This window comes from Ixodes scapularis, unplaced genomic scaffold (assembly GCF_016920785.2).
Source record: "Ixodes scapularis isolate PalLabHiFi unplaced genomic scaffold, ASM1692078v2 PGA_scaffold1__304_contigs__length_218370807, whole genome shotgun sequence".
In the NCBI taxonomy this organism is placed as follows: Eukaryota; Metazoa; Arthropoda; class Arachnida; order Ixodida; family Ixodidae; genus Ixodes; species Ixodes scapularis.
In genome coordinates, this window is record NW_024609846.1 from 160,486,054 (window position 1) to 160,500,919 (window position 14,866).

The 14,866-nt window shown below is 45.9% G+C and overlaps 1 protein-coding gene across 1 annotated transcript in view; it reads right to left on the minus strand.

Annotated features, from left to right (window-relative positions):
* Nucleotides 1-3,764: 3,764 nt before the first annotated feature.
* LOC115332642 (3 beta-hydroxysteroid dehydrogenase/Delta 5-->4-isomerase type 3-like) overlaps nucleotides 3,765-14,866 on the minus strand; it is a 60,495-nt gene continuing 49,393 nt past the window's right edge. Inside the window, exon 4 of the mRNA XM_042290982.1 lies at nucleotides 3,765-4,178. Within this exon, the coding sequence (XP_042146916.1) occupies nucleotides 3,765-4,178 (414 nt within the window). The remainder of the gene's footprint in view (nucleotides 4,179-14,866) is intronic.

Here is a 14,866-nt window from a genome sequence, read left to right on the forward strand (position 1 = left end):
GTACGGGAGCGTGTGCCTTGGTGTGCATAGCCACAGAAAGTTCAGAGTTCATCCCCTACAGGTAAAACCGATACAAAAGCTCTCAAGATCTATATTATGTTATCAGAGTTTAGTAAAAACGATGACTCCACAAAAAAATATAAACACCCCCCCCCCCCCCCCCCCCCCCCCCCCCCCCCGTTTTACGCCGAGGAACCGCCCCCCCCCCCAAAATGGAGGTCTGGATCCGCCCCTGGCTCCTACGGAGCAGAGTAGCGCAGAGTAGCGCAATGTCAGGAATTCCGGCTGGAATATGCTGAGATCAAAGTCATGAGCTATGCGGACGACATTTCAGTGTTTTGCTGCGACAAGCGAAGTGTTAGCGCCGCAGTTTTTATTGGCAAAATCTTTCTGCGAGGCGACGGATGCAGCAATAAAGTGGAGCAAGTGCCGTGGGTTTCGGCACGGTGCGTGGGCCACAACGCCTTCAGTTTTTAAAGGGGTCTGCTGGAATCAGTGTTGCGGAGTTGCCACTCCGGAGTGGGAATGATTCCGGAATCATTCCGAATTTTCGCGACCCCGGAAATGGAATGGGAAGGGAATGGCGGCAGCGTTGAGGGGAATGGAATGGGAATGAAATTAGATGCTTTTTTGCCCGGAATGGAATGGGAATGGAATGGAACCCAAATCTTCTATTTTTTTTTTTATTTTTTTTTTTTTTTTTAGTGTTTACGGTTAGCGAATTTGAGCCAGTCAGCGAGCCAGTTGCTCAGAAAGAAAATAAGCGGGCGGGAAGCAGCTAACCCGCGTGGAGCTCTAGCAGACTTATACGCAAAAAATGCAATACAAACAAGAAGCGTCAAAGCAAAGAGCAGAGGGGGGAGGGAGGGAGGGGGGGGGGGGGGGGGGGTGACGGTGGCGCCTTTCGCGCTGGCGACGGGCTTTCCTTGCGTTACACGAGAGCGAGCGAAACAAGAAACCAAACACCAAGCAAAAGAAACGAAGGCACGGAGAATACACGCGCGCACAGACTGAGATCTGAGAGCGGGGCACGACTCATAACTCGCAGAGCTCTGATAACTCGTTGGCTCGCGCGCCGCCGAAAGGTGATCAGTTATTGCTTTCGTATAGTTCGAGGAGCGTTGCAGGCGGCCAAACGTGCTGCCTTCCACGTTCATTCGCGCGCACTCCTTTGAAGTGCGAACTGTGGGTTTGCTTCGGCAATAAAACAAAGCGAGATTCACATCTCTCTTCTCCTCTTGCGCTTTGCTCCGACACTTGTTTTATTATTCTGCATTTTTACGTGTAAGCCCGCCTTTTACTTGGTCTTCGTTCCGATGCTTGTTTTCTGTGTTATATGTTTTACATTCAAGTGGGTTAGGGTTACAGGCAAGCTAGCGGATTCCCGCTCATTTACTTCGACTTTAGACTCTGCCTACTTTGTTTCACCTTGTGATGGACCGCTGCGGACGCAACGAGTCACCCCAGGCAATCCGGCACCGTGAGCGGGACTACACGCACGGTGCGTTGCTGCGCCCCAGGGTCACGCGACACTCAGAAAGCACTGCATTGGTTTCGATGGCTCTCGTGCTGTCTGTTGCCGTCTATCCTAAGGTGAAGTAAATTGTCGTCACCGCTCTTGTCAAGTGACCGAACTGAGTAGACCTGCAGAAAGACTGTTTCGCGACATGGTGTCTCGTGCTGCGCCGTAGAGGTTGCACTTTGTCAGAGGATCTGTTTCTGCCATTGTGCATGCGTGGAGTCGCTTCCAGCAGCGTACTAGCCGTATAGATGTGCAGGTACTTGAAGAATACAGTACTTAATATAGCTTATTTCTGCGCCACGTACGAACTGGATATTTTGATGGCCTTATCAAACAAACACGCTGGCCGCGTATGACCTAGAAGACAAATGCAAAACGTTTGCCAAAAAGAATTAGTGGATTTACATTTTGCTGTTTGTTGCGAGCCACGTGGTCGAAAGACTGATGTTTTAAACAAGCATCGACATATCAAGGGGCTTTCTCGATGTGTGCAGTGCAATGTAAACAAACACTTTGTGCCACCAGCGCTCCGCTTTGTGCTTTTTTCAGTGCTTTTTTTAGGCATTTTGCATTTTGTTGCAATTGTGTATGCGTTTGATAATGTCAGCTTTATGGTGCTTATGCCGGGAACACAATGTAGCTGTCAAGAGCCAATTTTTACGTTTAGGAATTAGAGGAATGGAATGGGAACGATTCAGCCATTCCAGGAGTGGGAATGGGTCCAGTGTCCCCATTCCTGGGAGTTGAAAGGAATTGAATTATCGCAAACTCTAATTCCCCGGAATGGAATTGGAATGGAATGGGGGGTGCCCATTCCGCAACACTGGTTGGAATTGCGTGCCCTGCACGCAATTCCAACATATTCTACAATGTTACAGAGTGAACAAAACCTCCTATTGGTCGGAAGTCGCCAACGACTTGGGCAGGCGCGCCTCCCGCGCTAGAGGCAGCGTGATCTGTATCTTTGTGAATGTGTCACTAAAACGTGTTTCATTGACGTGTTTCCTAGCATTTATTGCATAAAGATGTTTTATTTTAATTTTTAATATTCTAAATGCATGTTGCAAACCATTCATAAAAAAAAAATCAATACGTGCATGCTCGATGTAAATTCATGGCTGTGCAATGTACCAGAGTCAAACCTTGGCAATATTCACGCCTCAAGCTTCAAAAGTTTGTACCCTTCGGAAAGCAATTCCCTATAACGTTCAAAATAGCTGAAATCTCCTCCCAAGAACATCGATGTGAGATATATTTTCACACAAATATGAAAAACATGTCCTAGACCATCATTGTATGATCTGACGAGGAAGCACCCAAGGCTTGTTTATATTTAAAACGAGCCGAAGAGTCCACTTGCATATACAAGTTGATTTAGTTTAACCTTACCCATTATTTGTATCCCAAGTAGCGTTCCGTGTTCTCGAGGTTTAGTGTTCTTCATATTCGTTGGGTATTTTTCGGGGGTTAAAATTTTTCTTTGAAATCGATGTTTATTTTTAGGCCAAGCAAAACATCGGGATTTATGAGGGCTGATGTTAGAAAACGAATGCATAGGCTTAAATTGGTTTAATTATGAATCATAACACACCAACGTATGAGGGGGAAACAAACCAAACTAATACCAGTGTTCCATTTTCAAACTTGGTTATTGCTCCCGTATGCACAGTTCAGTCAACTGGTCATAATGGTTGACTGACCACGCTGATCGGGTTAACTGGGTGGCTGGCCGTGCTGGGTGGAATCGTCGTGCTGGGTAAACTGTCTATAATGGGCACTCAAATGAATATACAGAGCAAACAAGAGAGAATTAATCTTCCCAAACAGCCAACATGGCTTCCATTTTATTTATTTTTATAGTCGGGACACCCTCTCCTTGTAACGCCCTTACGCACCAACCTTGTCCCAAGCCACCATGACTCTAGCAGTATGTCTGGAAAGAACGAAAATAAAATCTTAGAACCACCAGTTACACGACAGAAAAAATACGTACTAACTACGATACGCATTAACGAACCAACCAAAATCTCCAGCTGCTTCAAGAACAACTTAGATATTCAAGGCGCCTTGCAGTTACAAGACAAAGCCGCGAAGGTGGATTGAAGAACATGCGGTGAGAATCGCCGTTAGAACTGCCCACCCGTAACACGATCTTTCCCAGTCGTGGTCATCAAGCTTTTTTTTTTATGGTGGAAGTAAGGTACATGTGATACGGTCACGACGGAGAGACGCGGCCACATGCTCACAAACTGACGGTACTGTAGTAAAGCAGGGATCTGCGCACGGATTCTTCCGGCGTGAACCGGGGTTCGTAGCCGAGGGCGAGGCGACCGTCTCTGCCGTCCAGGACCGGGCCGTGGCAGAGGTAGGCCACGGTGGACGGCGTCGGCGCCGGCAAGGGTAGCTCGACGTTCAGGGTCCGTGCCAGCGCCAGGACGCACACGACGAGCAGGCTGAGAACCAGGGCGAGGGCGTAGGGCAGCGCGAACGCGGAGACGCCGTAGCCCCGGCTGGCCAAGAACGGGCGCACCAGCTCGTACAGGTCGTCGGGAGTGTCATCGGTAATGACCAGGGCCCGGCCCGAGAGCGCGGGGCTCCGGCTCAGGGACTGCACCCCGCGCAGGTGGGCGGCGGCGGCGTTTCCGGCGTACATGGTCTGCGTCACGGAAGACGGAGGTTGTGGCGTGGTGCTCATGAAAGGTGCTTTCGATTGAGGTCCCCAAGGAAGTGTTTTCCACCCATGCCCCTTAGACTTGCTTTTGTCGCGTGGCGTCAGAACAGGGTGTCGAACCCATGCCCTGACGCCACTCGCATCCCATAAACTAGTTATACTTAGGGTGTGTACTTTCCGGTGTTTATTTGTGAGGAAAATCGGCGGATGTTTTTCGGTGTTTATTTATTTTCGACACACCGGTGTATTTCGGTGGAACGTCTCAGGACGAGGCGAAAATCGGTGATTATCGGTGGAAAAAATGCGATTGATCACAGACAGAGAGGTCCAATTTTATTCACATATTTCATACACTTCTCCAGGAAGCATATATTTCTCACACTTGGCTATTATAGTAGATGCAAGCATTCTTCTAGAGCCTTGCATCCGTCATGGCAGCACGTTCCTTGCGGTTCACAACCCGCAATTTCGAAAACGCGCGCTCCACATTTGCGCTGGACACAGGAAATCTCAAAAAATGTCCAGCGAGGCTTGGGACAGTAGTGGCCACTCAGGTAAATTAAGTTTCCAAAATAACACTGGATCAACAGTACTAGATACAGCATACTGGCGGTAACAAACAAACTCTGATTCTAGGTCACTCGGCTAGCTCTCGTCTTGGAGGACCAGCCGATAGATACTTTCATAAGGCACAAATCCCTCTGGCAGCTCCACGTTTATGCACGGATTAACAACTGGCACGCGGAACCAGAACGACGATTCATCCATGAAATCTGTAGCGTAGTCCCATCCTGACCTTTCCGTTCACTTCCCATCTTGGTGGCCTTCTACTCCGCGTGACGACGAAGGGAAGCAAGTCTCAGGTTGAGAAAACCCGCAGACGCGGGACGGACGCGCTTACTCAAACACGTCTGCAATTTTTTTTACAGAACGGTTCTTTTAATATACAGCGAAAAACTCCCCCGCCAACAAAACCCTTCGTCCGTTTGCCCAAAAGCCCATGGAAACTAAACAGATAACAAGGAACGCATCTCAGTTCTGAAAGGTCATTAGCCCTGTACGACGACACGGATGTTGGCAGTGTCTTCCAGGAACCACAGCAACCTCTGAATACATGGCTTGCACCGACATTACTTGGCCAGACACAATAGGGAAAGGTCACGTGAGAGCGTACCCTCCACTGCGTTAATTTTTCCACAAAAGGGGGCCATGGGAGACACAATGGGGGAAAGGCGTGTGAGAGCTTAGCTTCCACTGCGTTCACTAGACGCTTTTGACCCCCAGAAAGGAGGGCGGACTGACGCCACCTGCAAGCCACGTATGGACACTGGAAGGATGCAAGATCCACGAGATAACACGTTCGACGAACACTCTCAGAAAAAAAGGAGCCAAATGAGCAAAAAAGGGTTATTTTCGCTAAACAAGGACCGATTTCGGGGAAGATCCTTTAGAAGCGTGCTTTCTCAACCAAAAGCACCCCTCGCAAAGTAAAAAAAGAAATGCAGAGCTAGTTTCCGGCCTGGAGAGAGCGAAAAGGGTTCTTGTTGCAGCCAGGAAAGAGATAAAGCGATCTTTGGAAAAAGGAGGTCCGGATAGAGGGACACAATGACCAGGCTCGAAAGGCTTTGCACGCGAGAAATTGGGTGCGCCATTCTGTGGAAACAAAGCTGCCCGTGCGAGCTGTCAAGTCCTTGAAAGCTTAGAGAGGTGGAATGTCGTAGTTATTTACCAAGTCGCGTTGTGTTATTTATCAAACCGAGATAATCTTCGCCTCGGACCACAGATGAAACAGGCTTCGATGCCTTTGACTTCTTCATTACTAAAAACGGCTGCGTTGAAATGGGCCTATTGCAAGCAAAAATTTATGAACGGTTCATCATTTCCAGTCACGCGGAAAGCGGTGGAGCTTCAAAACATTGCAGCCGCACGTGTCTCGCCGAATTCCATGCAAGCTACGAGGTCCTTGGGCGGTATTCGACGCTTTCTGTCGTTATTCGTGCTCCCTATGACCGAGCAATAGTGTCCCGATGACTGGGGGACTGTTGCCACCGAAGCCCGTGGTTCTAATTAAGTTTGCGAGTCTAAAACAGAAAAGAAAGCTCGAAAGAAGTTGGGGCACAGCAGACACCCAACATCGGCCAAGCCTCTCATCCGGGACTTTTACACTTTCTACACAATCAGAAAGGGGGAAAGCGCCGGTAGCCCTTTCCCCTTTTCTCTCTCGCTCTCAAAATGGCGCTACCCACGATAAAACGGTCTATACGCTCCGGGCGCTGGTGTTTTGAAAAAACCCGTGGCGCCATCTGTCCGACGAAATAAAAACTATTGGTATGTTACCGCGGTTACCGCCCTTCCCGACTGCTTTCGCGTTAGGCTTGCCAGGCGTAAAGTGCAGGCGTACCCGGCTGCTTTCGTTATGTCGTCCGCAACAACGCAGTCGAAAAAGCGCACTTCTGTTTATTGCTGTGTTTACGACTGCCACAACAGCTACGGAAACACAGCTAAGAAGCTCCCAGTGGTAGAGTTTTACCGCTTTCCAGCAAAGCCGTACGAGGCAGAGCGTCGACGGAAATGGGTTGCAGCGGTGCGGCGCGCGGTTCCCGGACATTTCATTGAACGCCGTTTCGTCGAACGCCGTTTCATCGAAAAAATGGACGTTTCATTGAACGCCGTTTCATCGAACGCCATTCCATCGAATCGCTGACGGCCGTTTCATCGAATGTCTTTTATACAAAAAGTGTGAAAGGTGCTCTTTTACGCACGGATCGAGTGCATTTTCATGTGATTCACCCATTTCACCGTCAGGTTTTTTAATGTCCAAACTTGTAGCTGTTACAATTTATGTTGATGCAAGAAACCCATGAGGATGTTTGTATCGATTTTTTATGTTTGTTTTGCATATTGTGCTTATCTGTTCCCCCCTCTGTATTACCCGATGGGCCTTGAGGGTATCGTAACAAATAAATAAAAAGTCACACTCCCGGTAAGAGCGCACTCCAACTCATGGAGGCCAGAAGGCGACTTAGGTTTTGCGCAGGCGCAACAACCTTAGCCATGTGAGCCTCTTAACCTCTCATGTCTTTCTATTGATACTTTTTTACTGCCCGAAGCTTGCAGTGGCTAAAGCTGAGGTGCTATTTATGAAACTATAACGAAACATTGTTTTTTTTTTAGTTCTAAGACTCAATGAAGTCAAAAGTAAGTACGTCACTTCAAATTTTACTTGAAAACTTTCGGGGGTTCATGTGTTCGTGCGGCAGCCATTCACCGTTTTAAATGATGAGCAATTGCTCTCAAAAAGTCCACCTCAGCCATGCTCCGTCGGTTCTCATAAAAAAGGCGGACCTTCTCATTTCTTGCCGCTATGGCCTTCTTCTGGCGAGGAGGCTCTTGGGAACTCAGCATCGCCTCCTGCTTGTCTTCCGTCAGATGATGTTCTGCGGCAATGCAAGTCAAAAACTTCCAGAACACGGGATGGGCACCTCCGACCAGCTTCAGGAAGCGGGAATGCCACCCTGGCGTTCGATAAGACGGCGTTCGATAAAACGGCGTTCGATGAAACGGCTTCGATGAAACGGCGTTCGATGAAACGGCGTTCGATGAAACGGCGTTCGATGAAACGGCGTTCGATGAAACGGCATTCGATGAAACGGCTTCGATGAAACGGCGTTCGACGAAACGGCGTTCGATGAAATGTCCGGTCCCAGCGGCGCGCAACGTAAGGAAACCTTTTTTTTTTTTTTTTTTTTTTGTCGCTTCTCGGTTTTTGTTTGCTCTCCATGATACAGAATTGTTTCTCGCTGGCACAGTTAGACACTGCATTTTTGTGTACAGCGGAGACGGAGACTCCTGGGAACCCGCGAATGGGCAGGCCAGGATTTGCAGCTGCCACTTCGTAGGAAACAAAAAAGCTCCATCGCTCAGCACCCCGCTTACATCCCCACGATCTTCCCTTCGTCGTACAAGGCGAGATGCAATGTGACGACAGAGACGCAACTGCAAAGATATGCAATGTGACGACAGAGATACACTGCTCCATGTTTGCACCACCCACGCACGCCAGCCTTGCAGGTGCAGCTCGCGCCTACGATGAGTCTCGGGTGCGCTAAAAGCTGCCGTAGCAAAAAAAAAGAAAAAAAAAAAGATGTGTTATGCACGGTTGAACCGAGAAATCAGAACAACAACAAATGAGGAGTGGAGGGGGGGGGGGGGGGGGGGGGGTACGCGAAACCGAACCGGGTGGCACGCTCACCTGAAGCCGGACGTTGTAAACAGCAGACTTCATCTGCGCGCGGCATTATGATTTCCCTACAACTTCGCTGGGAGCTGTTGAATGAAGGACTTCTTCTTTCACGCCAAACACGTGACGGCCCGCATAAAGTTGCTCCCCTAACTTCAGTGACTTTTCTTTGAAATATTCTGCGATCTCGTCAATCCTTCTGAAGCCGCAAAAGAGCACCGTCGGATCGCACGTGCGAGCCGCCATTTTCAGATGGGAACATACCAATCGTTCTTAGGTCGACCACGGGCGGCGCTGGGGAGCGCAAGCGACGGTGGCGCCGGAGTGGCCGCCCGGAGGGTATAGGTACTCATTTGTATAAACCAAACGGGTCATTGAATTAAAGTTTATCTGAAGAAATCTGTACCTCCGGAAATCGATTGTGTAGTTTATTTCCCCCCAACCCCCAAAAAAGGCATACAAATTTTCAAAGGTGCAAAACTTCCATGAATGAGCAACACTCACAAAATAGTGCATGTTGCGATGAATGAGTGATACGGTGATTAAGCGGCGTCGTGTTTTTTTAGTAACAAAAGCTATTTTTTAACTTGCTTTCGTGTTTAAACAATATACGTATAACTGCGCGTATGAATGAAAAAAAAAAAATAGAACAGAGTAACGTTTTTTTGTTTTTTTTTTGTTTTAGTATAGAATGCAGTTGTCCTAGCTTGTGGTCATGAGTCATGACACCACCCGTCTCCCAATGCGGCGCCTCTGATTGTTACGCGGCACGCGTCAAGCCGCAAAAATAGAGTTGGGACCCATCCGCGAGGGGCATCAAAAATCCTGCTGCGCGGAAGGTTCAAGTGATGTGTTGCAGTCATCTTTATCTTCAAAAATAAATCAGACTGTAAATGGTGGTTTTTCGATTTCAAGGAGCAGTTATGTCTAGAAGGACACCCCAAAATAATCCCATAGGCATATTCTGTAGGTGCGTTTTGAGTGAAGCAAAACTAAACTTCGATATGTTGTCCGTTCAAATTTATGTGCAGTGTAAGAAATGAGTGCTCCGTCCGCCGTTGAACCCCGCTCGCTACTTTGAGGTCGCCCACCAAGAGTTAGGAGAATGGGATGGCATGAGGAAAAAAAAACAACACAGAAACGTGGTCGTTGCTGTTCTCGTAGTTTTCGCGAGCAATATGGCATGATAGGATGCAGAACAAATGGCCTCGGACGAAATGGCCCTGGACGAAACGGCCCCGGACAAAATGGTCCCAAGTGCAATCCCGGAGAGAATGGTCCCAAGTGATTTTTAGACACTCATCTTTTAATAAGGTGCTACTCTGAAGTTTTGTTAAGTACATTCAATGCTCTTATAATGCAACTTTTGTAGAGACTATAAAAAAAAAAAAGAAGCTCAATATAGACGCGACAATGTTGGAGGAACACACACACAGGGCAGGCACCTGTCTCGTGTGTGTTTTTCTTCGACTTTGTACCGTTTATTTTGCACTCTTTTTCATTATGCCGATCAACCAACTAGCCCAACAATCTATTTTACTGTTTGATACAACTCTTTCCGACCTCCCGCTCGAAGCTTTAAATTGATGCGGTACAGTTACATTTTGTGAACTTAATGTTTTACTTTAAACGAGTTCCCTCGTGTAGCTCTGTTGAACACAGAGCTACAAGAAGACGTTTTGAGTGAAGCCAAACGTAGCACACATTTACAACTAGTTTCTTTGTGTAATGAAATGTTTATTTCACAAAAAAAATGTATTGCATTATACGAATATTTATCTTTTTATATGTTGGGATTGTACCAATTAAAGCTAATAAAAATAAGGAGCAAGAAAAAATACGAAAAAAATTTAGTTGAACCATTTTGTCCGGGTTTACTATTCGAACAATTTTGTCCGGGGCCATTTTTCCGGTTTTTGGGCTGGTTCTATGTTTTCGATTCCCATTTCTAGTGTAAAAGGGATAAGCGCCGCCTGCACGCCCAGCATTTGCGTGACGTGGCGCTTAACTGAGCTAATATTTGTTCAGAAATGGCAATCGACGGTTCGGAGCTGGCTCCGATTGGAAGAAAAATTCTTTGTCAGCGACATCAATTCGCTCTCTCTGATTGATTTATTATCACTTCTCCTTCGAGTTCCAAAATAGGCTCGATTACCATTCAATCTTGTTTCCAGGCCCTCTATTTTGATAAATTCCTATAAAAAACACGTCACTGACCGGACACTGAATCATCGAATCTAGGTGCGTTGTCGTACTGCCGGCACAAAAGTCGCTCAGCCACCAAATAGGCCAACATGCGTTGCTCAACACAGTGTGTTGATTGTTTCCGTTGCCAGAAGGTGTCATGCCGAATCGAGAATTTCGCTCTTGTTTATTTTGTGTTTATTTTTGGCAAGAGAGTGAACTGCCAACAATTTTACCGGCGGCTGACGGACATGCTTGGTGACGTGATCGCCATGTTTCCTGGCAGACAAGGACGGAAAAGCGATGACATCTGCCTGCATATTATCTTCGCCAGCGAACCATGGTTCAGGCAGCTCAACGGCACCCCAGAAGATAAGCCGTAATGTGTTCAAAAGCGACGTTTCGGGGGCTAATCTGCTCACCACTAGGCTGACAGTTCGTTGGGAACGTCATGCTCGTTTGACCAGTGAACCTTCTGCCTTGCACCATGTGATCACAACCGCAGAGAAAGGTGTCAGGTGATGAAAACCAGGCGACTAATTGGTCCGGCAAGCACGTAGCTTCCACCGCGCTGTCAGCTCAGCGGTGGACAGGAATGGGTCGCTGAAGGTCACTAGAGCCAACAGGATCTAGTTTCGTTGCTCGAGGGAGTGCCACACTCGCTCGTACGAGTGGCGGATCGGAACAATGTTTGACCTCCTCTCCCTTTGGGTTTGAAGCTCTAGAAGGAAGTACCTTCCTCCCTTTCCTCTCAGCCATCACTTGCAACATGTCAGCGGACGTGAGCACATGGACGATTGGAGACGTCTGCTGGTGGCTTTTTGAAAACGAACTGCAATCGGCCTGTTCATCATTTCAAGGTAAAACTTCTTCTAATCAGGCAATATTTATAATTTATCTTGAAAATTGCTATAAGTACAGTAGTGCTCAATATGGCCGGAAATTGTTTGATGCATAGGCAGAATAGGTAGGACTAGGGGGCGGCTTCTTATTAATTAAGCTACTTGTCGTTTGAAATTTGTTTTTATGCTATTTTAACTTGGAGTTGTCCAAACAAGCACGTTGCAAAAAAAAAAAAAGAAACATTATTTTACAGTCTTGTATGTTGAACTACACAAGAAAAAAACGTTTTTGAAGCGAACACTGATTTCATTACTACAATACTGACTATATATAATATGACAAAATACTGAGTTCAAGCTTTCCGCCAGAAAGATCTCAAGAACAGAACTTCGAATTTACAGCGCGAATGAAATGAGCAATGATATCTCTTCGTAAATGTAAAAACGTATGTTACCGGGCTTTAATTAGCTAATGTATCCGTATTTATGGCCCCAATAAACGTGAGCGAATAGGTGCTGTTACCGTTTTTGTTTTTTGACCGGCCAGGGACATGGCACCCTGAGAGCCAATAACTGCAATTTACGGCACCGCTCAACTAATGAGGATTCCGAACATTTGGTTGGACCCAAAGATGCTGTCTGCGACATCAGGGAATGCAAAACGTCCCGCTTGCTTTGCTTAATGTAACAGCCCAGATTGCATTTCTTGGTCTAAACGTATGTTCCGTGTCGTCGTCATTCGCTGAGAGGACTTCGCAGGTTGCAACGATTGGCTCTCGGAGTGTTGTGCGGAAATCGACAGGCGCGAACTTTTTGTGCATTTTGTGTTTGCAGAAATGTGGATGTATGTTTGATAAAAATAACTGTTTTACTTGGTCCTATATTCAGTGCTGCAACTATTATGTAAACAGCTTACATGCGTAAACGGCGCATCAACGTAACAAATTGTTTTTGTTTTAGGGATTCGTTGATACTCACAAATGTGAAGACGCCGTGAGTGCTCGCCGTCATGTTTTGCTCATGAACGAAGAGATAACTAAAGCGCCCCTGAACGTCGACTTGATACAAGACCGCATGATGCGGACGTTTCAGTCTTGCCAAGAATGAATCCTCAGCGATGCTGGAGCCCTCACAGTCCTTGAGGAATTTCCGGCAATGACGATTCCCGGAATGGTAACTCAATATTATCTTCTTTATATTTAGTCTTAAAGTTTCGAGATTTTACAGGTCATCAGGACTTCAAAAGTTTCTTACTACCCGTTTTATCGCCTGTGAATGAGATAGGGGCTTTTGATACGTGCTAAATTAAATAATTTTACCTCGTAATAAGGCTAGGCAATCAATTAGTTAACATTCCGATTGATTAACTATTGTTTTACTCTGAATCAAGTGAGTTTAACTGGCATATTGGTTGGATTTAGAGTTACGAAAAGTCTTATAAACAAAAAAGTAAAAAGAATATTCATTTAATTATTTTTGTGTGTTTATAACACAATTGTCTCTCATGGCTACTTAAGTGTTTTATATGATTATTATCTAGAGTGGTTTTGGAGTTTAAATAATAACGTACAAATATTTTATTTTAAATGTTTTCCATGCTTTTCTTGTGTATGAGCACAACGGCAAGTTGGTATTTGAACTTGTTATTGTACAAATATGTACATATATTTTATTTTAAATGTTAGCCATGCCTTACTTCTGTATGAGGCACAATGACAAGTTGTTATGTACTAAGCCTTATAAGACGTAGTAAAAACTTGTCAAAAAAAAATCGGTTGTTCTAGGCCTTTTCTGGACACAATATCTTGCCTCGAGATCAGCGCGACCTATAAATTGATTAACTAGTCAGTATAAAAGGAAACGTAAATCGAAATTATTTTAATTGACGCCAAGCCCTACTCCACTATAGTGACAGTAAATGGTCATTTAGTATATTTATATATATATGTGTGTGTGTGTGTGTGTGTGTGTGTGTGTCTGTGCGTGCGTGTGTGTGTGTGTGTGTAAACAATCCGTGTGTACAAATTCATAGCGCATAAATGTACTTTTGTAAACCAGCAACACTGTCCATTCGTTGTTTATTTTTCAGTTACTACAAGACGTTAAACTGCCGTTCGGCAAAGACATCCGGAGGACATGGGAGCCAAGATTGAGGCATTTACAGCTTCTACACAGGTGTTCCTCAAAGGAAAAGAACGTCACTCTGAACCTCGAAGAGCTGCTTGAAGGTATACTTTAGTTGGTGTTTTTGTAATCTATCACAAGTTTCAGACTGCGACGACGCAGAGCTTTACCTTCGTCCACCATAAATATGCTGGGTTAACTTACTACCTCATTACGAACTGGTGACCGCTTATCGGGGCCATTCGTTTAAGACAGGGTTAACTTATACTCAGAAACAACTTTCTGTGGCGTTTCTGAAGTGAAGAGTGCGTGTGCATAGCCTTGATTGGCGCCTAAGATGCGCGGGCGTTTTTAACTTCGACTACATTACCAAAAAAGTTGCCCAAGTCACCCCCGAGTATAGTGCATTGTCACAGATGGTAATGCAAGCTTGTCAGGGTAATATATCTTCAATATACGAGCTAGTAATATAAAACATATCCTTGCTTTATTTTCTAAAAATAATATAGAGGAAATATAAGCGACGAAAGTCAATGACAGGTTAAGAAAAATCTAAAAGAAGAAAGCCGATGGACGCTTAAAATGGAGAGAAGGTTTCTCCTCTCCCCTACAAGCTTCTGTCCGCTTCCTCCTCTCCAGCTCGTAGATTTTTTCTTAACCTGTTACTGACTGTAGGGCAAGAAGGATTAAATATGGGTAGAACCAACGTTTCTTGAAACATGCTTAAAATTCTTGTGCATCTACTTCCCGCAGAACACTCGAGAAGCCAATCACACCAATCCACGAAGAGAGCTCGGCGAATAAAAAGGCCAAAGCATGTTTAGACATATGAATGAAGCGAGAGATGTCACTGAGCATGACGGTTCACGTACTGACTTTATGCTCAGTGTCACGTTACAGACTTCATTTTTAAGTCAAACATATTTTCAGCTTCTCCATTGGCCGAGTTTTCTTCGTAGATTGCATTGATCGGCCCCTCGAGTATTCTCAAGGGAAGTGGACGCACGGGCATTTTTAAAAGCAGAGAAAATGCGGTGGCACGTTGGGCATTGTTTTACGTGTGTACTGCACATATATTGTAAATCATTGACTTCCGATTTTCTTCCTTTACTACTTCTTGGATGGAAAGGGAACGCTTGATGCTGCGTACCATTTTTCGCTTTTACACATTGTTGTAGCGAAGGGGGCTTCGAAGGGGACGCTTCGTCATCCGCTGGTCGCGCTCTCTAGATCGCACTGATTGACCCACTAAATGTTTTGAAGGAAATCATATCTGCGGGTAT